The following is a 24,116-nucleotide window of genomic DNA, read 5'->3' as shown; positions in this document are numbered from 1 at the left end:
AGCTCAAACAAAACAAGTCACCCTAAATTGTGATCTTTGTTTTCAGAAATTTCTTTATGAAAAATCTTATTATCTTAATAAATTTGTATTCTACCCTTGCCCTGACATTAGTTAGCTGTGTAGTGTTATGTGACTTACTTCCCTATACCTCAGTTATCTCATCTATAAAATGGAGATGATATTCTTTCCCTAACAGTTTTACAGAATTAATACAAGGATTTAAAAAAAAAATAACAACTCTGAGTGAAAACAATACAGCAACTTAAAAACAGTGACCAAAGAAAGTAATGCTATTTAAATGATACTCAAGTATTTAAAAATATACACTAAATTACTTTATTTAAGAAGCAAAAATTTCTCCCCCAAATTAACAGTTTTAAATATAGATCCTAGTATTTAAGTTTGTTGGGGACAAAAAAGGAACTGAATTGGTTCTCTTCCAGTTCAGTTTCTTAGAACCAAGAAAACAGACCCTTCTATCCACCTTTGCTTGGCAGAAGAGGAGAAAGTTGTGAAGAGAGAAAAGGGAACTGAAAAGACAAGGCAAAAATAAATGTTAACAGAAGTTTGTATCTACTAAGAAGCAGAGAGATTGGAATGTTCTGGAAAAGACTACCTACTCAGAAGCAGAGAAGTCAATGAAAACTTATCAAAAGATTAAAGCACAGTTCCTCCTTAGTTCCTTAAAAAACTCAGGTACTAATACTGCCACCATCAATTTTAAGTTTGGTTAAGGACAGTTGTTTCCTTTATGCACTTCCCTTTTAAACCAAAGATTATGTTAACAGATCCAGCAAACTGGATTATGCCTGTTCACAACCTAAGACATTGGCTAATAAATGATGGTTTTTATTATCATATCTCAAATGCAACTTAATGAAACCCAGAAAGTGTTAAACTAGGCTAACTTTGTCCCTAAAGGACTGTAGTTGCTTTCTAAACAATTTTTGATAGCAGCAAGAAAACCTTGCAGTAATGGGTCCCTTCAATTGTTTTTCTGATCTACAAGAGCAGAATGAATAAATAAGACAACTGTTCTAGGTAATTCATAACAACTGCTACTTTGGTCTATGCAACATGCAGTGTTTGAGTGGGAAAACAAAAAGATACAAACAAGCCACAGAAAATACACATTTGGGCCTCAATTATTAATAAAAATTCTACAGCTTAACTTGGCAATAAAGTGCAATAACCCAGACATCTTTTACTCTTTATATATCAAAACTTTAGAGAAATAAACATAGAATTAAAACAACAACAACTGTAGTAATTTAGGGCATTAACTGTATACAACTGGCACACATTACACATTTTAAATTTACATTTGCTATATGAGAGGTCTGAAAATCCCTTTGAAATCTGGAGGAGGCTGTTTAAATGAAATGGAAAAGTTCTTTGGTGACAGATTCAAGGCAGCATTCATACTCTCTGCTAACTACTGCCCCAGTACTGTAGCTTGTATCTGTGGAAGGTATGTAGAAAAAAACTAAATTAAACTAAACTAAAACTCTCCATGATTTAACATCCTAATTTCCAGTATTTACCTTTGTTTTCTTTAGTTGAATAACAGCTTCAAGGAAAGTTATCTCTTCAAATGTTCGCAGAACTGGTTCAAGTTCTATTAAACATTCTAAATAAGAAAAATAATGAGCTCAGGTTGCTTATAACCATTAAAATGAAAAACATAAATGCTAATATTTAACTGATAAGGCCCTAAGTAAATTTTTCCCCAAACTGATGACATTCAACTGTCTTAAGAGCATTTAGTACAGGCTTAAAGATAGGCATATCTAAAGATAGATCAATAGAACATAATTGAGAGTCTAAAGCCCTTATAAGTATGGGCAATTGTTTCTTGACAAAGTCGCTAAGGCAATTCAATGAGGAAAGGATAGTCTTTTCGACAAATGGTACTAGGACAGTTGGATATCCACACAAAAACAGAAAAATTTAGATTCTTACCTCACAACATACATAGAATTAACTTGAAATGGACTATGCACCTAAACGTAAATATAGGTGAAAATCTTCATGACCCTGAGTTAGGCAAATAATTCCTAGATATGGCATCAGAAACAGGATCCATAAAAAATTTTTGATAATAGGACTTCAAAAAAATTGAAACCTTTGGCATTTAAAAAGATGCTATTAAGAAAAACAAAAAGACAAGCCCCAGACTAGGAGAACACTTTTACCTATCACGTACCTTTTAAAGAGCTTGTATCTAGAATATAAAAAGAACTCTAATAACTTAAGACAAACAACCCAATTTAAAAATGGGTGAAAGATTGAATTTCACCAAAGGAGACACACAAATAGATAAAAAGCACATGAAAATATGCTTAAACACCATTAGTCATTAGGAAACGCAAATTAACACTAAAATGAGGCATCACTCCATACCCACTAAAATAGGTAAAATTAAAAAGACAGAAAATAACAAGTATTGACAATAATGTAGAGAAACAGAAAATGTCACACACTGCTGGTGGGAATGTATCATGATGCAGCCACTGTGGAAAACAGCTTCACACTTTCTTAAAAATGAAAGATAAATTTACCATACAACCAAGCAATTCCACTCAGTTAGTTACCTGAGAGAAATGAAAACGTACATGTTCACACACAGACTTGCACATGAACAGTCATAGCAGCATGATTCATAATAGCCAATGAGTAGAAACAATCATAATTACCACTATTACTACAATAATATATGTACCTGTTGCTTAAGGGAGAGGCCAGGGCTCTAGATACAAAACTGAGCATCACTAACATATAGATAGTATAAAAGCCATGATCTGGTCTGGATCATCTAGGGGGAAAGTACAGATGGCAGACAGTAAAGGACCCATATTAGAGCTCTGAGGCATTCCAACAGTTAGAAATTGAGCAGAGGAAGAAAAAAAGAGATAGAGGAAGAGAGGATAATAGGGAGTATGGTCTCTTGTGTCTTGGAAGCTATCAGAGGGAAAGTTTCAAGGAGGGAAGAGTCAGCAATATCTAATCTGCTGAGAGGCCAAGTAAGATAAGCAGTATTTTCCAAAATTGCCATCCTTAGTAACTTGAACAAATGCAGCTTTAGTGGAGATATGAAAACAGAAGACTGATGTAAGTTTGTTAAAAATTGAATTAGAGGTGAAGAAGTAGAGACAATAAGTATGGACAATTCCTACAAGGTGTTTAGATCTAAATGGGAGTAGAAAAACGAGGTGGTAGCTGAAGGATGATTTGGGGTCAAGAATTCTTTTCCTATATAAAGATAGGATATAATAATAGCATAGATCTGTATGACAGATGAACGATCCAGTAGACAGGCAGAGATTGGCAACACAAGAGCAGAGAGAGAATATAAACAACAGAATGCTGGAGAGAGTAAGGGAATGGCATCCAGACCACAAGTAATACTGTTTACTGTTGTATAAGAACACTTTTTTCCCACTGTAAAAGAGATAAAGCAGGAAAGACAGGTCAAGTACAACTAAGTTTATAGATCTGGTAGTGGAACCATGAGGGAGTTCTCTCTCATGGTTTCTACTTTCTCAATGCTCAAAAGAAATACGGAACATAGGGTGTAGGAGGTTTAAGAAGGGAAGATAAGGTACAATATGCATTACCCCTGTCTTCTCTTCCTAAGTTCAGAATCTATTAAGAAAAGCCACACAATAATGATAGATGATGATCAAAACATCACCTTTATTACTGATAAAGCTAATTGGAATATGTCCCTTTTTAGATCTGTAGCATACGGGCTTAGTAATACTTTGTCCCTTCAGTTGACAGTTTTACTCACTCAGCTACAGGCCTCACCTGCTTCCATATGAGGAAGCACAAAATGTGTGCATCCTTTAGACAAGCTTACTTCTAAAAGGAGGAGAAAACTGAGAAGGGACTAGATAAGTACACTTGCTTTTTCTCTAAAACTAACAAATGAGGAGGAGGAGTGCTGAGGGGTAGATAGGACTAGAAATGTTCCTCCCATGCTTTCCTTCTTAGGGATTGAAATGGAATTTCATCTTCACTTTGGAAACATGAAGTATGGGACTTACGCATCTCCTACAGTAGTACAAGATGATCATCTACGTCTGTAATTCGCAAACTTTTGGGTCTCAGAACTCTTCAAAATTATTAAGAGCTTTTGTATATGTTGGTCATATCTATTGATATTTACTACATTAGATTAAAACAGAAAATTTTAACACATCAGAATATATGAAAACACATTCCATTATCCGTTGGAGCAATGATATCATCATAATTTAGTCTCTGGAAAGATTTTTCCAGAGGATGAGAGTAAAAAGGGAAAATAATACCTTAATATTTATTATTTTGAAAAGTTTTGATTTTGTGAACCACTTATAAAAGTCTCAGGAACCAACCCCACCTCCAGAGGTCCCTGCACCACAACTTAAGAACAGGTGATATATGAGAATGGAATAGTAGATGTATTTGAGAAACATAACAGAATTGCTAAGTAGAGTTTAGTGCCTAGTTTTAGCCATTAATTTAAAGAGAAACCAATGAATTCCATTTCTGGCCAAGATGAAGAAACGAGGACCAATTCACCCTCCTGCCTTAAACAACCATTAGCCAGATAAAATGCATGAAACAGTGGTTTTCAAGACACTAGATATCAGGTAACAAAGGACAGTGATCTCTAAGTGATAGGAAACAACTGAGGTCAGCCTTATGACAGCCTGACTACCCAAGCTTACTGCCTTGGGAGAGTTTCCAACTATACTACAGGGTAGGGAAGTAAGACGGGGCCCAGAGGAAGCTCAGAGTTGAAGAGACAGGGCTGGGAATTAGGGTAGACGGAGGCAGATAGAGTTTATAGGACAGAGCACCGAAGAGGAGAAGTACACAGACAGAGAACTCCAGAGATCCGCAGAGCACTCCTCTCAAATATTCAGCAGCACTGATCAATGCAGGATGTAGAAGTAAGTAAGCCAAAAGCCATTGTTCTGCAATGAACAATAGGGAAAAACCAGGAAGTTTGTAGAGAAGTACTGCCTAATGGCATGATCTTCAGACGAGCTAGAGTCTTTAGGGAATGGAGAAGAAATTATAGTTTGGAAGTGGCACTGGGGACAAAGGAGATATATATTGGGATGGCTAAAAAGTTCGTACAGGTTTTTGTAAGATCTTATAGAAGAAGCCAAACAAACTTTTTGGCCAAGCCAATACATACATACATATATATACATACACACACACACACACACACACACACACACACACACACACACACACACCCTATTACATGGTTCTGGGAGATAAGAGATAAGATGTTAATCCATTATTATAGCATCTTTTGATTTTATTTAAATACAATGCTGATGAGCACTAGACATAAGTTTTGAATGGAAAATATATTTGGTTTTTTTTTAGTTGGAAAGAAGATTCCCACTCTACAGCTTGTCTTTTCATTTTCTATAGCATCTTCTGAAGTGTAAAATTTTTCAATTTTTTTGAAGTTCAATTATCAAAGAATTTTTTTAGTAGGTCTTGTTTCTGATGTCATATATAAGAGCTCTTTGCTTCACCCAAGATCATGAAGATTTTCTTCTATGTTTACATTTAGGTGATGATTCATTCTACTTCTGAAATAAATCTTAATTCTATCTGATTTTTCGATCTCCAGGATTGGTCTGGAAATTCTACTCTTGCCCTTCTCCAATCAAGCTTATACATAGCAGTGAGTGATATCTCCTAAACTTAAATTTAATCATGTTATTTCCCTGAAAAACGCACTTTAATGGCTTTCCATTGTACTTGGAATAAATTTCTAACCTTTTTATGATGATAGTCAACAGCTTCTCCTTACCACTTCAATCTCATCTCATAAAATAAAAACAACTTTGAATTAGAAGAAAAAAAACTTTGATCTTGTCAGCTAACTTTTGTAGTTGTTCAAGGAATATTTTATTTACAGCGTATTTGTTATTTTTGTAATTCAAAAGGCCCAGATTAAAACTGTACACTAACTTAAGAAAGACGGTCTTTCATCTGGATTTTGTGCCCATCCACTTTCTATAAGAGAGATCATAAGTGCTCGATGAGGTATATCAAATGGCAAACTTTCTTCATTAGTGTCAGGTCGATGTCCTTGTGACACACTATACATAATCTGCAAAGGATTGGTGACTTCTGTCAAAACAAATATATTTCATTCATTAGAAATATATTATGATTTAATATATTAAATACATTCTAAAGCCAACCAAATGAACATGAGGGAATCTTAAAATCTTAGGAATAATTCATTACTTCCCTTTCTGTCAAAGGAATATTTAGATCCCAGCTACTGCCAGACTTGCTGCCTCTCGTGGGAGGAGTTTATATCTTCACCTCTTTAATTCTGAGCTTGGTCATGTGATTTGATTTGGCCAATGGAGTATGAAGAGAGCAGAGTAAAACAGAGCTCAGCAGAGCTGAGCAGAACCTAGCAGAGCCAAGAAGGGCCACAGCAACTAATAACCCAATGTGAATGAAAAATAAATGTTTAGTTTGTAAACTACTGAGATTCTGAGGTTGTTACACAGCAAACTGACCTAAATGAAACTCAAAATAAAGAAAGAGACAATATTATCAGAAAATTTTTAAAGTATTCTTCAGTATTTGCTGGTCTTTAGAAGAAGCACTAGTTAAATTTTCATACAAACGATTTTATAGCTGGAATGAATCTTAGAAATAAGAATTCAAAATTCTTATTTTGCAGATTAAAAAAATGAGGACTTAAGAGATTTAGTGGCTTATAATAGAGTTAATTACTATCAGAACAAGAAGAATCTACACATTTTTCTGATCCTTAATCCAGTACTTTCCAACATACAGTGGATTCACAATGACAAATTGTTGTTTTTCTAGTGTGTTTTCCACAAAATGACTGTTAGGCAGATTTAAAATAAGTGATCTTTATTCAGATAGTGCTGAGTATGACTTACCAATATGATGTCACCTAGAATAAGGAAGCCAAAGTACACTTACCTTCAAAAGGCTGTTTTCTAGATAAGACTTCCCATGTGATAACTGCATAGCTGTTTAAGATAAAAATATACATATAGTACTTTATAAACTATTCATAATAAACTAAAATGGTACTGATTTTAAAAGCTGACTGTGAGATACCATTTTTTAAAGTAATAATGTAGTGAAATGCTGCTTAAAGAATCACTGTATAGAACCAAGATGATGACTATTCATATACAGTTTTGTTTTGAAAGGGAATTAATTCAATTTGAAAAATTAGGAAATTACTGTAATAAGAACTTGAAGTTATAGGCAAGGATAACTTGTGGATGATTCTTTCACACCTAGATAAGCTATGCCCTTTAATTACATGATTCCATTATTCACACAAAATAAAGAGCAATAAAAAAGGCTGTCTCATGTAGCCCTATTCTATTGACTCTTTTTCTGGTGTAAGTACTGTCTCTTTTGGTACTGTTAAATGTTAATTGCACTGTTTCCCTCCCCCATCAAGGTCACATATGATAAAAACCCTTGAATATTATAAATTGATAGGACAACAAGATATGCTTTAATAATTTTTAAGGATGGAGAAGTAGCTTAAAGCGAGGCATCAGGACTTCCCTGGTGGCGCAGTGGTTAAGACTCCATGCTCCCAATGCAGAGGGTCCGAGTTTGATCCCTGGTCAGAGAACCAGATCCCACATGCATTCTGCAACTAAGGAGCCTGCATGCTGCAACCCAGGAGCCCATGTGCCGCAACTAAGGAGCCCACCGCCGCAACCAAATAAATAAGTAAATAAATATTAAAAAAAAAAAAAGCAAGGCATCTTTATTTTCATATTTTTAATTTTTAATTTTTTTTTTTTGGCTGCACCACACAGCTTGTGGGATCTCAGTTCCCTGACCAAGGATTGAACCTGGGCCACAGCAGTGAAAACCGGAATCTTAACCACTAGGCCACCAGGGAACTCCCAAAGCAAGGCATCTTTAATATGAAAAACATTAACCACTGTCTCTAATTTATTTTCACCACACTTATGAGAGAAGCATAAAAATCATACTTTTAAAATGTAGCTTCAAAATTCGGATTGATTAATCTTGTTTTTTAGACAAAGTTAACTCTGAGCAAAAGTAACATGCTGTACCTGTATATATCATGCTTGATAGTAGCCCTTGATTTTTGTCCAGGTTCATAGTTTTCAGGTGGCATATAGATAATTGTCCCTCCTTCTGGTGCAGATTTACTACTTCGTGATTGTGAGAGGGACATCATGCGCCATTTTGATAAGCCAAAATCTGCAATCTGGAAGGGAAAAGAGTAATTGAATATTGAAATTTTCTCTTTAAAAAAATTAAAGAATTGTTTTTGTTTATATTTATTATATTTAGACATGAGACCAGAGTAAATGCTATATATATTAATATGTTATTTCTATAATAGTCTATTAGTTTCTTAACAAATTGGATTCCATAGTGCTGAACCCAACAACTCTAAAAGCAATATAAACTGACTTGAAGTTCAGCAAAATATTACAAATTTTAAAAGAGACTAAGTTTTGAAAAACAGGAGTATTTTTGCCTTTTATTCTGAATGAGTATTTACACTTCACTTTTTGTGACAAGTAGCTTTGTATCATGTGCTTTCAAAATTTACCTATACCTCACAAAACTGCTAAACTAGTCATATCTAATACGAATGTCACTGGGTATTGTTTACAACTCAGGTTTATATGTTCTTATTTATAATGTGCTAAAAACAGTATCCTTAAATTTTGAAATAAGTAAAATTCCAATATAGTATAACTCATTATTATATGATTTATGCCTACCACTAAAAGAATATCTGTTGACTATAGTATAGTTAGCATATAAAACATATTTATGTCCATGACAAGGAGTGCCTAAAGCATTATCAGTGACAAACATTCTGTACTTTTGATATGTCCTTTACAGTTTTACTTCACTTGTAAATTTTGTGCAGATACTATCAATACACAATATCTTATAACTAAGTATATAAAACGTTCCAATGTTTTTTTTTTTAAAGGGAGACAAAAATATAAGAACAGAAACAATATTTAGTGAACAAAAGAGTATAGGAAAACTCTGAAGACATTTAACTTAAATCACTTAGACCTTCACACGGCACAATTTAGGAGTCAACAGAGTGGAATGAGCTCTATCCAGCACACCATCTGTGGTTCAATCATTTAACTCTTAAATTGTTGACTAGCTTTAAGAGAAGAAATAATTTATTTAGTGTTTAGATGAATTTGAGATTAAAAAAAATTATGGCCCCACTCCAAAAAGGAAGGGGGTAGCCTATATGAATCTTTCATACATTATCATAATAAAAGGGTAAGTCTAAGAAAAAAAATTAGAAAAGACCAAGAGGGAACGTGGTGCCACTACATGAAGATAAGCTGGATTGATTTCTAAAGGCAATATAATATGTGTTCTGGAACATGGGTTGTAGAGCCTTGATTACTTAAATTTACATTCCATTTCTACCCCATAATTAGCTGTACAACCCTGGACAAGTTTTCTAATTTCTCTGTGCCTCAGATTACCCATCTTTAAACTGGGGATAATAACATAACACAGGGTTGTACTGAGGATATTAAACTAGTTATTCTAAGTGAAGCACTCAGAACAGTATCTGACACATAGTAAATGACCCCTGTGTGTTAGTATTATTAATGTCTTGTACATGGGAATAAGCCTCTAAAGATTGCTCTTATTCATACAATACTAATAAGCACAGTACATAGTTTCAGGGCCTTTAATACACTTTGAGGTGGTATTAAGACTCTGGGGAACCGTATATCCTACTTACTTCTACTTGCCACTACAAACTCTTATTCCTCCCACTCATTCTCTAAAAGCAAAAACAGTCCTCCAGCTGCACATCTGCTAGGATAATAAGCATTACTATGAGAAGCAAAGTTTATTTCTGTGCCACAGTGAGAAATGTTAAAAAAAAAACAAAAAACTGGGATGTGGTCCATCTTATACCTGACCCACAAATTGCAAACTACTGGGCTAAATACTGGTTTGACTACAGTGCTAGAGAAAATGTATTCTGAGCTTGCTTCCTTATGTGCTCCTTTTACTTCACCTAAGGTCTTCATCTATGTTTTTAAATCTCACGTAGAAAACTTAATCAGAATTCCCTTTATCAGCTAATTTAGTTTGGCTTTCACATGGAACCATATTTGTCCCCCTTCTCTATTACAAACACCATATACCAAAGACACTATTCATTAAATCTGGATCTTCCAGAGAAGAAAAAAAAGTGAAGAATATGATGAGAGGAATACAAGTTCCATGATTTCTTGAGGGTCCTGGTATCATTCAGCAATGAAGACAGAGAATAGGAACTTTTCTATTCTATACAAGATCTTAACATGCATTTCAAAGGTAAAGGTTCTTTTTAGCTAAAAAAATGACAAAAGCAACAAGAATTTACTGTATTAGCACAGGAAACTATATTTAGTATCTCAAAATAACCTATAAAGGAAAATAATCTGAAAAATATATAAAACTGAATCACTTTGCTGTACACTTGAAACTAACATAATATTGTAAATCAAACTATACTTCAATTTAAAAAAAGATTTAAAAACTAGAGGAAATGAAAACACACTATTCATAAAAATCATCCATAATCTTATTACCCTACCAGAATAGCTATTTTCATTTATATAATACTATCCATGTCTGTAAATTTATAAAGTTATCAGTAAGAAGCTATGAGGAATAACTTTAAGTATTCTTAGAAGTTCCACACATGATGGACAGAATAGTTGAGAAATCAAACATGGTACATATAAACATTTATTTCAAATAAGCCTACCACAGGTTCATTTGTATTTAAGGTGCACTAATTGATACTGACCAGCAGATAAACAAATCGAATGTATTCTTTTTAAAGTAGAAAAGTCCTGGTTGATCTTAATTGGTAGTATATGTTTTTCTTTTAGATACTATGTCTCTGGTTAGCATTCCAGTATAAAAATTTACTTCAAAAAACTGTAGCAAGGTGTGTTTCCATTTAATTTCATTAAGTATTTTAAAAGATTTTTTGCACTTCATTTAAAGGCCCTTCCAAGAAGATAGGTAGATCAGGTAACTGTTACTTTTTCATGAGTCACTGATAAACTTTGACTTTTAAGGGACATTTATAAAATAAAAAGTAGAGACACACAGGATGCATATAAAAGAGTGTCATAATTTATAAGAATAGTATTAGAAAGGTCACAGTTTTGTATGTGCTAAAGCTAATAAAAGTTAAAAAAAAACACACAAAGCCAAACTATTTTAAATTCTATTTATTTCAAAGAAAGACCATGGGTACCCTACTGATCAATGAAAAAGAGAAAGTAGGGATCATCATCACCTATTAGTTTGCTTCTGTTTTCTGTATCAAGAATAGTTTCTGGACTGAGATGAAGAAAATAAAGTCCAAGGAGGTTGAAAAGTTTATAAAGTACAAATCTCAGGTCATTTTACATATATTTCAGGTTTAGTTAGAATACTCGCAAATACCTCCATGGTGATGGAGAGGTATTACAGGATACGAGAAAAGAAAATGTCATTCTGATTTTTAAAAAGGGAAAATAATATTGATTTTGCAGATCTATATATTGGCAGAGACTATCCTTAATCCCAGGTCTAAAAATTTAATGAAAGGGTTACTTTATGAGTAATTGATAAAAGAGCCAGAAAGAGCTAATGAAAAATTATATTAGCCCAGTGATCAATTTCAGACCTCATGTGACATATCCCAAGTACTTGGGATGTCTAGCACAACACTGTTGCTCCACAAATACTTAATTAAGGAATGACAGACTTCATTTCCTTTTTTGTCAGCAGTACTACTGTCAAAGAGTAAACGTTAAAACAGTTTGTATATTATAATACATTCTGAGGTACTTTAATAATATCCTTGACTATTAAATTATCAGGCCTATTGGGTATATATAGAAGATCTGGAATTCATTCATTTGTTCATTCAACAACTACTTATTGAATGCCTCTATACGGCATATGCTAAGCAGGCGGCAGTGAATAAAACAGACTACATTTTAGTCTTTGTGAAGCTTATTATATTATAATTGGGGAAGATGGTCAATAAACATATTAATAAAAAATGTTTTGTAAGATGGTGAAAAATACTATGGAGAAGCATTAATCAAGGTATGAGGATACAGAGGAACTAGGCGGGTTGTCAGGGAAAGCCACTCTGATAATGAGGAAGAAAAGGAAAGGGAGTAAGTCATGAGTATGTAACAAGGAAGAATAAATCTGACTCCATATTGGATCTGTTTCTTTTGCTTTAATCTTCATATTCTATTGCTTTTGCTACTAGTTAAGAATGTTGCCTATAGCCTGAAATATACAAGACAGCCCATTCTCAAGGCTCTGACCTTTAAGGGTATAACACTTTTCTATTCATACAGAGATAAAAAGTTACAGAACAGACAATTACATTTGTCTTGTTGGAGGTTTACAGGAACATCAAGATCTGACCTACATGGACTGCTGCAAGAACAAAGGATTCCAAGAAATTTGCAACAACCAACCACACCCTCTTCCCATTTTAGTCTGAATTCTAGCTGGGGTAAGGTGGTTCTTTGGGACACGAGTCCACCATCTTCTCGGTCTACTGCCTTTCTGAATAAAGTTGCTATTCCTTGCCCCAACACCTCGTCTGTTGATTTACTGGCCCTGTCCTGCAGTGAGCAGTATGAACTTGGACTTGGTAACAAGGACACCTGGGAAAGCAGTCAAGCAAGGACTTTTGTAATATTCTAATGGAAAAAAAATGGAGAAATATGGGCTGTATAACAGCTCTTTTAGGAGTATTCCAAACAAAATGAATGCTTATTCTCCAAAAGCCCTAATTAATAAAAGGATTGATATTGACCTGAAAGGAGGTTTTCAGACCATGTTGTGTAGCTCTGGCTTGAGCTCTGTACTGCTTAATAGTTAATCATGACTTGAAGATACAAAAAAGCAGCTAATTAAATTTGAAGATGACACAAACCTGGAGGACAAAGTTAAAAATCCTTGGACTACAGAAAAAACATTCAAAAAGGTCTTAAGAGCTGAAGTTATCACCCAAATCTAACAAGATAAACTTTGATGATGTCCAGAAAATATTCTGTAAAGTACATGACAAGGAGACATGACTTAAGTAACAATACATTAAAAAAAAAAAAAGAAAACCTCTCAGTGTTTTTTGTTGACACTGAGCCCAATTTGAATGTTGTTATAGGACTGCCCCCCAAAAGATGAATTAGTAAGGAACTATGAATACGAAGTAAAGTATTTAAGGACGATTCTACATTTATCACACCACATCAAGGGTGTAACTGAGCAGGACCCTATGAGGCCTTCCTGGGACAGACCTCCCCCCACATATTTACTGCTTTAGCTCCTCTCTAAAGTACCTAGATAATAGTATCTGATGCATATTTCCTCAGTTTTTCAGATGCTAAAACCACCAACAAATGGAAGAAATTAACTACTTGATGATCATGGGCATGTAATCCCCAGACCTTCTAGCACCTAAGGATTGACCACCATCAACCAATCAGAGAATTTGTGCAAGAGCTGACCACATACCCAAGGTGTGCCCCTTCCTCCCCTTGCCTTTAAAAATGCTTTGCTGAAACCCTTTGGGTAGTTAGGGTTTTTTCAGCATGAGCTACCTCTTCTCCTTGCTTGGCCCTGCAATAAACCTTTCTCTGCTCCAAACTCTGACATTTTGGTTTGTTTGACCTCACTAATGTGTTGGCCACACAAACTTGTGTTAGGTAATATGGGTATTTTGATTAGTTTTGAGGATCAAAATTTAAGAGAGATTTAAACACAGATGCATCTAGATAGCACCTGGGATTAAAACCTATGTAATAAGGAAATTGGCTGAATAAACTAAAGATATGTATAAGGGAAAAGTGTATGTGAGAAGTAAGGGGATTATGGCTAACTTCAAATCTCAGAAGGACTGTCAGGTGGAAATAAAATTGGACTTTGAACTCACTTTATCACTAGGACCGATGAGTGGAAGCAACAGAGAAGGAGTTTTGACTGATCGTATAAAAAAATGTCAGTCATTCAGTTACGGATCTTAAACACTCTCTTGTCACAGGGTAACTGCCTTGGGAGATGAGGGATTGTTGTAGTGAGGATTCAGAGGACCAGCTGATTAGGGGACTAGAATAAGTCACTTCTACCTGTATGGTTCTATAACTGATGTAATAGATTTGTCTCTTTTTTTTAAGTAGTATTGAGGCAGCAGCTTGCTTCTCTCTTCCTTTTCCTTCCATTTTATTCTAGGCAGAGGGAGTGCCTTCAATAAAGGTTTATTTTTTCACTTAACTTTTCTCACACTTTTTATATTTATTTTTCTATTGTTCCAACTTCCTTATTACTTATTTGAACATTTTTGGATACTTATAATAATCTTCAATTATGTATATTATTTGAAGTGTAGCAAAATACTATGTAAAAATAAAGCGAGTTACATTTAGTATTAATTTCTCAGCAACTACTTTTTATTTGCTGTCATCAGTTACATATAGGGTAACTGAAATCACTACTCCTCTGGTGCCTTTAGATATCTAAATCTTATGCTTTATGCAAAAAATTAATTCAAAACAGATCACAGATTGAAATGTAAAACATAAATCTATGGAACTTTTAGAAGATAACATAGAAGTAAATCTGCAATACCTTAGGCTTCGTGAAGAGTGCTTAGACATGACAGCAAAAGCATGATCATAAAAGAAATAAATTACAACTTTTGCTCTGTGAAAGACCCTGTTAAAAGGATGAAAAGAACAAACTTTGGATTGGCAGAAAATTTTTGCAAACTACATATCTGATTAAGGACTTATATCTAAAAAATATACAGAACTCTTAAAACCCAATAGTATAAAAGCAAAGAATCCAAGTAGAAAATGGTCTTAAGATATGAAGAGATGTTTCACTGAAAAGGATATAGAGATGGCAAATAAATAAATAACAATATTCAACATTATAGGAAAATGAAAATTAAGACCATGGTGCTATATCACTATACATCTATTAGAATGCTAGAATAAAAAACTATGATAATACCAAATGCTGGTGAGGGTGCAGAAAAGCTGGGTCTTTCATACATTGCTGGTGGAATATACAACAGTACAGCCACTGTGGAAAGTAGCTAGGTAGTTTCTTAAAAAGCTAAACATATGCTTACCATATGACCAAGCAGTTACACTCTTGGGCATTCATCTAGGAGGAATGAAAACTTATGTTTGTTCAAAAAGTTGCACAGGACTGTTCCTAGGAGCTTTATTGTAATTGCCAAAGACTAAGAATAACCAAAATATCTCTCAATAGCTGAATGGTTAAACAACTTTTGTACACCCATACCATGGAATACTATTCACCAATGAAAAAGAAACCAACTGTTGACACAAGCAACAACTTAAATGGATCTCAAAGGCATTATGCTAAGTGAACAAAGCAGTCTCACAGTATCACACACTGTATGATTCCATTCATATAGTATTCTCGAAATGACAAAATTATAGCGATGGAAGACAGGTTAGTGGTTGACAGTAGTTAGGTATGATGGAGGGGAGAAGGCATGACTATAAAGGGGTAGCATAAGTGATATCTTTCTTGTGATAGAGTAGTGCTATATCTTGATTGCTGTGGTGGTTACACAAATTTACACATGATAAAGTGATACAGAACTATATACATGCATTGTACCAATGCCAAATTCCTGGTCTTGAAATAGTACTATAATTATATGTGATGTAACAACTGGCAGAAACTGGGTGAAGGGTACATGGGATCCTTTGTATTATCTTTGCAACCATCTATGAATCTATAATAATTTCAAAATAAAAAGTTAACAAAGGTATAATCGACAATTTAAATTAAGAACAGAATGACTGTATTTTGAACCATAATTTTACCAATGTCTGTAGTCTAGGAATAACTAACTCACTGCAGCAGGAAGAAGTGGCACTGAATTAGGGGCTATGGAAAAGGCAGAGATATTAAATTGGTAAGATAGAAGAAATAACTAAAAAGTCTTTAAAACTATTAAACACAAGGATGCAGATAAGCTTTTTTTTAAAAAAAGTAACTACCTTAACGTGAAATTCATTATCCAATAAGATATTCTGAGTCTTCAGGTCATGATGAAGTAGAGGAGGATTCATATTGTGCAGGTAATTTACACCTAGTGCAATTTCATGCAGAACACGAAATCTTAATGGCCAAGGAACATCAGGATATTCATTTTTCTTCATATATATGGAAAGAAACAAAACTAAAATTAGTGGCCAAATTTATTTCCACTTAGAAAATGAAATATTCTATGAGGAAATACAGTATTAAACTAAATATCTGGTATAACTAAATTCAGGGCAAAAAATACTCATTTTGTTATATTAACAATTTGACGTTATTTAACATCCTTGTATCTTACTTTCCTCAATTTTTAGAGAAAATACTGACTTTACAGTACTGATATTTCCTTTTAGTTTATACTGGTAATGCAACTACATGGTATGGGGTCTTTCTTCAGTTGAGACAGTTTTAAATTATTTTTTATCTGTATAATACCCAGACATAGATTTATACTCATACCCATCTTCCCATTCTATGGCTTCTTATCAAATAACTTGTGCCCATGAATGTGTACACACACACACACACACACAATTTGTTTCTATTCAAAATTTATATTTTAAATTTCCTATTAATATAAAACCATACTTGATTACGATGATAATCACTGCATCAATTTAAATTATGACCATAATATATTTACTTACTAAGCATTAATACTTCATATTTTTAAATCATATATTTACTTGCATTTCAGCTTGAAAAATTAGCATTTGGGAGTTTTGCTTTTGTTAAGGAGACAAAAATCATCTTCATTTCTAAGTATATATAACATAGAAACATTAAAAATGTAATGTTTTCTATTTCCTGGTCCTTACAAGTGACAGTCATCTGAACTTTCTTAAATGTTTTCTGAACATAAAAGTTAATACAGCTTCCCAGGAGAATGAACATACTCAGAAAAATTAGATAATTTGGGAAAATCCAACAATGAATCATCAGGTACTGGGTACATTTTACTAAATGCCACTGGGTACATTTTACTAAATAATATGAAAAAGTATGCTTCCACTGAGCTCAAAACTGTTCTGAAGAATTTTTTTTCTGCAAATGGGTCAGCTTATAGTTCATTGATTAACTAACTTGGCAGGAGAGTGGCTCAAAATACTTGTCTTTACATAGTATTTTGATTTTTTTCAACAATCTTTTGTGAGGTTGGGGGAACGTGCTTCAAGATAAATCCTGACCTAATAATACAGGACACCAAAAGAAACACAAAACACAAATGTTCAACATTACTTCCTCTTGTATACACAGATTCCCATCCCCTTGAGTAACTAGATCTTTTAATCTTTAAAAAGGTAACTTTTTCTGAAAATTATATAGTTTAAAGAAGTAACAAGGCCTCTCTGCAGTATAGTGGTATATGGAAGCTTTTGATCATGGAGAGGAAGGTAGATGAGTGCTCACTATGTATTTTATGATTCCTTCCAGGAGTCAGCAATCCCCCTGTAGGAGGCTCTAGAATTTCTAATGGGCTCCAAATTTGGGTACCAGAGCATCTACTGTGGTGCTGGGGTATGGGAAGACAACATTAGAATTTATGCTTATACTCATGTAACAAAAGGAAACTGTGTTTAATTAGTATTTGTATCTTACTTGCTGTGTTGGTTACACAAATCTTATGCACTGACACTAGTTACTTTACTCTGCCCTTGTTTCAGATGGTCCTGTCACAAACAGAATGTGTTGTATCCTGAAATAAAGAGGAAGTCACTCCATGAGTGGTGACAGTGGCACCCATTCTCTCTTGTTTGCTTATAGAACACTGTGATGTATCAGAATTTAGGAGTGTTCAGTGACTAGATTTGACAGATTATGTTACTACTCAGTTTTAACTAAAGCACCCCTCACAAAAGAGACCGAGTTCTTTAAAAATATTTCTTGACAGAAACTGCAGGCTAGAGATAATCTTAGTAATATGAGATCAAGCAAACAACAATAGATGGATACACATATTTTGAGAATGAGGACACCCCCCACAACCGGGCCATATTTGTTTACTGATGGGATTCACAATTAAAGCCAGATAACTGATACCTTGAGAAAAAGGTACATGGCTCATGCCATTGTCTATTATTGGAAAAGCTCATGTATTTGATACTCAGACTTATTTGGTCTATTAATTCAGAACTTTATGAACTGGTATTATTAACATTTAATTTGAACCCTACATTGTCTTTAACATAAAATGAAATCTGGCTTAAACTAACAATAAATTGTATGGTGTGCAGAGTTTATCTTTTCTCTCTCCTGTTCCTCTCTTACATATATATACATGTGGATATTAGAATTCAGTGTAAACCTCAGGAACAGTAACCTAAGCAAAATAATCTAGGTCACTTAGAATGTAGGGTCTAACTCCACAGTAGTTTTCTTTTTTTTCTTTTTTTTTGCGTACCCGGGCCTTTCACTGTTGCGGCCTCTCCCGTTGCAGAGCACAGGCTCAGGACGTGCAGGCTCAGCGGCCATGGCTCACGGGCCCAGCCGCTCCGCGGCATGTGGGATCCTCCCGGACCGGGGCACGAACCCATGTCCCCTGCATCCGCAGGTGGACTCTCAACCACTGCGCCACCAGGGAAGCCCCACAGTATTTTTAACAACACAAAAGAAGCCATAAATGGTGAAGTTTTTCATTATTCTTATTTTGATTCATCTATATATCCCCCAATAATCTGATCATTTGTAAAACGAAAGTACTATATAGGTTGAATAACAGAATTATAACGACTGAAAATGTATAATACTTACCCTATGTAGGAGTTCATTTAATGACCCATTTGGCATGTATTCAGTAACTATTCCCAAAAATTCAGGCTCATTGCAAATTCCCAAAATTGGAAGAATGTAACTAAATCTAGCTTTGTGTAAAATTTCAGCTTCTCTTAAGACATCATTTCTTTCACTAAAGAAAGAAAATGTATAATTATTTCAAAGTAAGGAAAAATACACAATTATCAAGCCCATAAATATTAATTAATCCTGGATTTTTTCATTCATTAGCTTTTGACCTCATGTAAATTATGCAGCTTCTCTTAGTTTCTTCGTGTTTAAAGTTGGGATAACATCTACCCTATATATTCCATAGGTCTGTTTAGAGACCAAAATACCTGTATAAGCCACTGACAGAAAAAAGTGCTACATACAGATTATTACTGTACTCTTCTCAGGAAAGGGAAAGAATACCATGTTTAAGTTTATAAAGTCTATATTAGAATGATAGGTGCTTGAACTAATTACATTAAGTTTATGTTGTATTAAAATGTTCAAATTTGATTAGACTATTATATTAAATTTTATGGTTGCATACCATGTAAAAATTTTCTAAATATCCTGAATATTAAAACACTTAAATGTTGTAGATTTTAATGACTAGATGATAATAGTTGCATAAGGGTCAATAATGCTTAGAAATTATATACTGGAATACAGGAAAAGGACACTGAGAACAGGTAAATGCTTATAATGGATCCCTGGGCTAACTCTGGATCCCAGGTTCATTTGATTTTTCATTCATAAAACAAATAAATATTGAACATTTATTATGAATAAAGAACTGTGCTCAGCATTATGGAGACTAGTAAGTTTAAGAAAACCAAAAAACAAAACACATAGTCTGTGACCTCAAACTGTCCAGAAATCTTTTTAAGAAAAATAAGTACTCACTGTGGTCTTGATTTACACTTCTCCAATGATTAGTGATGTTGAGCACCTTTTCGTATACCTATTGGTCATTTGTATGTCTTTGGATGTGTTAATTATATTGATATTGGTAATTATTCCATGATGATGTATATGTATAGCAAATAATCATGTTTTGCACTTTAAATATATATGATTATATTTGTCAATTATTCCTCAATAAAGTTAAAAAATAAGAAAAGCAAATAAAAAAAGAAAACCAAATACTTAAAATATAAGGCAGAATATGATAAGCGCCATCAAAAACAAGTAAATAAGCAAGCAAATAAATAAATAAATATAGGGAGCTCAGAGAACTAGTAAATCTGGGCTAACGGAGTTGCTACAGCCTTCAGAGAGAGATGTCAACAGTACTTTAAGGATGGATAGAATTTCAACCACTGGAAAAAGGGCATCCAAGATATGTGGTCCCTCTCCAAGATGGGAGAGATTTTGCCTTTCTTTTTCATCTGTGTATCCCCAGGATCTGGAACAGTACCTGGCACACAGAATTTGTCTAATAGATGTGTATCAAATGAACTCAAGGAAGTTAAAGTACAGGCTATATCTGGAAAATGACAAATTGTTTAATATGAATCAGGATGTGTAACAGCGTGTGTAAAGGGAGTGAAGGTGAATAGGGTAGGGTAGGGCCTCATCTCAGAGCCTGAAAGCCAGGTGAGAGCATTTACACTTTATTTGGTAGTCACAGAGCTGTGACTACAGGTTATTGAGCACAGGAGTGACAGGAGTGGAACAAACTAAATAGGATGATTAACTTGGCAGCAAGGTGTAGGATCAGCAGAAGGAGGTAGAGTTTGAAAGCCAGGTATTAGAAGATTATAATACTAGTTAAGATGTGAAGCAATGAGAGTCTGAAACTATAAAGGTTGCAGTGTAAACAGAAAGAAAAACACTAGCTGAATAGAATACCCAGGCTCTGGTGGCTGACTGATAGACCTGATTGACTAAGGGAGGTATATACATATATATATGTGTATATGTGTGTGTATGTGTGTGTGTATATATATATGAAGGGAACTGGATTTGTCACCAATTTTTTCCATGGATGATTTGGTATTGGTAGCAGCAGTAATAGAAAGAGAACTGTCTCTAGGAGAAGCTTATTAGGTAAACAATGATGATTAGTTGGTGCTTAAACCACCCAAGCTCTTGATGAATGGCTGCTGAAATAAGAAAAGCAACAGACATTCCAGACCAGACTATGAAGCCTCCTTTAAAAACAAACAATAAGCAAAATAAAGCAAAAAAATCTTAGTCATCTATGTTTTGAAGAGGTAATATACTTACATGTTTCAAAATTCAAGAATTACAAGAATGCATAAAGAGTTTCTCTTCTTCTCCCTGTTCTTCAGCCACTTAATATCCCAACTGTGAGGCAACCAATTATACCAGTTTGTGAGACCTGCTTTAATTAAATTTATATTTCCTAAGCTGAAACAGGTCTGTATTTGCCTCATGAAATGTAGGTCAACATGACAGTTATTGAGTAGCACCTTTGCTGGGAAGGTTCCTGGATACTCTAAGAAAGAATTATAGAGAGGGCATGCTAGGGGATATCTTATTGGTACTTAATATACTAATTCCCCCTCCCATTAAGAGTATGATGCATTCTTCCTTCTCTTGTGATCCTATTATGTGTTGGCCACTTTACTACAGTTGGTTTCATTATCCCTACTTTATATACGAGAGCATGAAGGCTCACATAAATTAATAATTTCTACTGGTCATGCCAACAGTAAGTGGCAGATTTGGAGTCAGATTTGAATTGCAATTGTGGGACTCTAAAGCCTTTGTTATTTCCACTCACTGCTTAATCAGAGAGGGAAAATTCTTGAAGTCAGATTTCAGGAAGAATGAGTGGAAAACAGAAAAAGCCAAAACAGTTTAAAAATAGGTTTTTGTATTAAAAAAATTAAAATGTAAAACAGCTTTTATAGACATATTACCAAAATTACCCATAGCAAATTTCAGTTACAAAACAGTTACACTGTTTACACAAGGTATTTGAACAAGCTATCAGACTCATCTACGCATAAGGAGTTGGGAGATTGTTGGGGAAGGTCCACTCGTTGGGCAGAAGTGAGGTTACAGAAAATAATTCACCAATCACTGAAATAAGAACATGTTACAGCACATAAACTTATTTTTCTTTTGTGATCTCAAAGAACAATGCAAACATTATCCACACCAGAGCCCAAGAAGTACATGTATCTGTTATTCCCACTTCATAAGTGAGGACATAAGACACCCTGTGAGTCAACTGCATAGCCCAGTCCTATGCTCAGACTACATAAATACAGCTAATGTTAACATTCTAGGAAACAAGTGGAAGAAAAAATGTGATGCAGTAATGCCAGAGTGTTGCACTGTTTCTTATGGCTTCTTTGACGGCAGAATTAATTTCCTACCCGATTTAGTGAAAAATTTTAGATGATGAAATTGTTAATGAGCATGAAAGGGAACTTCCTTCATTTCTTGGCCCCAAATGGCACAAAACTTAGATAAATTAAAATCTTGAGAAGCAGCATCCAAAATGCGAGGATCAATCTCCTTTAAAATACCTAAGGAGTCCATCAGTGCTAGATTTCCATATATTTTAATAGTTGATTCTAAAATACATCTACCCTCTCTAATCAACCACCACCCTTCAAAGTTGACTACATACACATAATTTCCCAGTAATTGCTCCACAGAATTCAAGACCCAGGGTAAATATACCCTGTATATCACTAAATCAGGATTATGGTACACAAAAAGCGGGAACAATTTCTAGAGGTGTCTCAAACTTACTGTGAGATCTAGCCCATCCAAGCCTGATCGCAAGAGAGCAAGTAAAAGCCACAGGCAGATGAAAGTCAATACCATTAGCAGGGCTGAAGCTGAGGAATTTATCTGCTGTTGGATACTGACAGCCTCTGGCTAATCAGGCATCTAGCATGATGTATTTTCCCTTTAGATAGAGGGGGAGGAGAGGAGAATGTTGCAATCATGGATGTTAACTCACTAAGAATTGAATGCAGGGGCTAGTTAAATTCCTATTGGAAGGAAAATACACAAGGCTAGTGACTAGACTCACTGATTAATATATATGGTTGAAAGGTTTTTCTGGAAACAGGAACTAATCTAGCCTTCCCTTGAAATCTGGACATTGCACTAAACTTGTTCCAGGATGGGAGAGACATTCAAAAGTTCTGGTTATTTAACAGCTTTCTGATTTCAGTTTATTGTTAGCAAAAATAATACAAGTTTCCTCTAGAGACAGGCTTCCTTCCCTGCGACGGTAAGAGGAGAAACTAAATTGAGTTTGATATCTAAACTTTCATGCCTACATGTGTAAACCAAAAACAACAAAAAGCCCAAACCAAAATGTTCCAGACTCTACAGCAGTGCTGTTCAATAAAAATATAATGTGAACCACATATACGATTTGAAATTTTCTAATAGCCACCTGTGGGTAACAGCTACCTATTGGGCAGTGCAGCCCTAGAATTCGACTTCAAAAAAAAAAAAAAAAAGGGAAGAACAAAGCAAACAGAACCCAATTTCAATAAAGAGGACGTTTAGAGTTGGGCTGTGATCGCTGACTTTTGGTGTCTGGAGAAAGGAGGCCCAGGAGTAAGAAACAAAGGAGAGGGCAGTGAAACGAAGCGTGATTGCTTTATCTCCAGAGAAGCCTGCTCTCCCCACCATGTTAGCCCAAGCGTTGAACGGCTGCCTAGAGGTGACGAGGTGTGCGGCCGATCCCAAGTGGTCACCGTCGCTTGGGCTTCAGAGCCCGATTGCCGGGGGTTAGAGCCAGTGGGGTGGGGAACGCAGATTTCGGGGCTCCGCGGTGGAGCCGCCAGGGCGCCCTACCTGTCGAGCAGCGGGGTGTGAATGTGCAGGTGTTTCACGGCCACCTGAACGCGCCAGTCTGCGTGGCGAGCAGAAGACACGGTGCCGGACGCGCCGCGGCTCAGGTAGCGTAAGTCGGCGAGCTTGTGGTACGGGATAGTGGGCAGGGCGCTGCAGATGGCCTCCTCGTTCATGGTAGCGGGTGGCGCGGGCACTCAGGCAGCCCGTCGATTCCGGAAGTGCCCGCCGCTCCCCGGCTCCACCCCCTGCGCGAGCCGGGTCGGCAGGCCCTACAGCCTGCCGGACATTAGGTCACGAGGCCGTCCATTCTCCGCGCAGCCCACGCCAAGCCGCTGCTTATCCGGAGCCGGAGCGGACTCTTCTCTTCTAGAGACTGGTCAACT

The 24,116-nt window shown here is 35.3% G+C and overlaps 1 protein-coding gene across 1 annotated transcript in view; it reads right to left on the bottom strand.

Moving 5' to 3' along the window:
* Window positions 1-23,906, bottom strand: part of LOC136137093 (receptor-interacting serine/threonine-protein kinase 2) — a 29,850-nt gene extending 5,944 nt beyond the window's left edge. Inside the window, exons 1-7 of the mRNA XM_065895426.1 lie at window positions 23,734-23,906; window positions 18,925-19,078; window positions 16,131-16,286; window positions 8,121-8,278; window positions 6,991-7,040; window positions 5,989-6,150; window positions 1,545-1,630 (exon numbers count right to left, since the gene is read on the bottom strand). Coding sequence (XP_065751498.1) covers window positions 1,545-1,630; window positions 5,989-6,150; window positions 6,991-7,040; window positions 8,121-8,278; window positions 16,131-16,286; window positions 18,925-19,078; window positions 23,734-23,906 — 939 coding nt within the window. The remainder of the gene's footprint in view (window positions 1-1,544; window positions 1,631-5,988; window positions 6,151-6,990; window positions 7,041-8,120; window positions 8,279-16,130; window positions 16,287-18,924; window positions 19,079-23,733) is intronic.
* Window positions 23,907-24,116: the final 210 nt, after the last annotated feature.

This window comes from Phocoena phocoena, chromosome 17 (genome assembly GCF_963924675.1).
Source record: "Phocoena phocoena chromosome 17, mPhoPho1.1, whole genome shotgun sequence".
NCBI lineage: Eukaryota > Metazoa > Chordata > Mammalia > Artiodactyla > Phocoenidae > Phocoena > Phocoena phocoena.
Note: the sequence above shows the minus strand (reverse complement) of the source record. Positions and strands in the feature narration are given on the sequence as shown.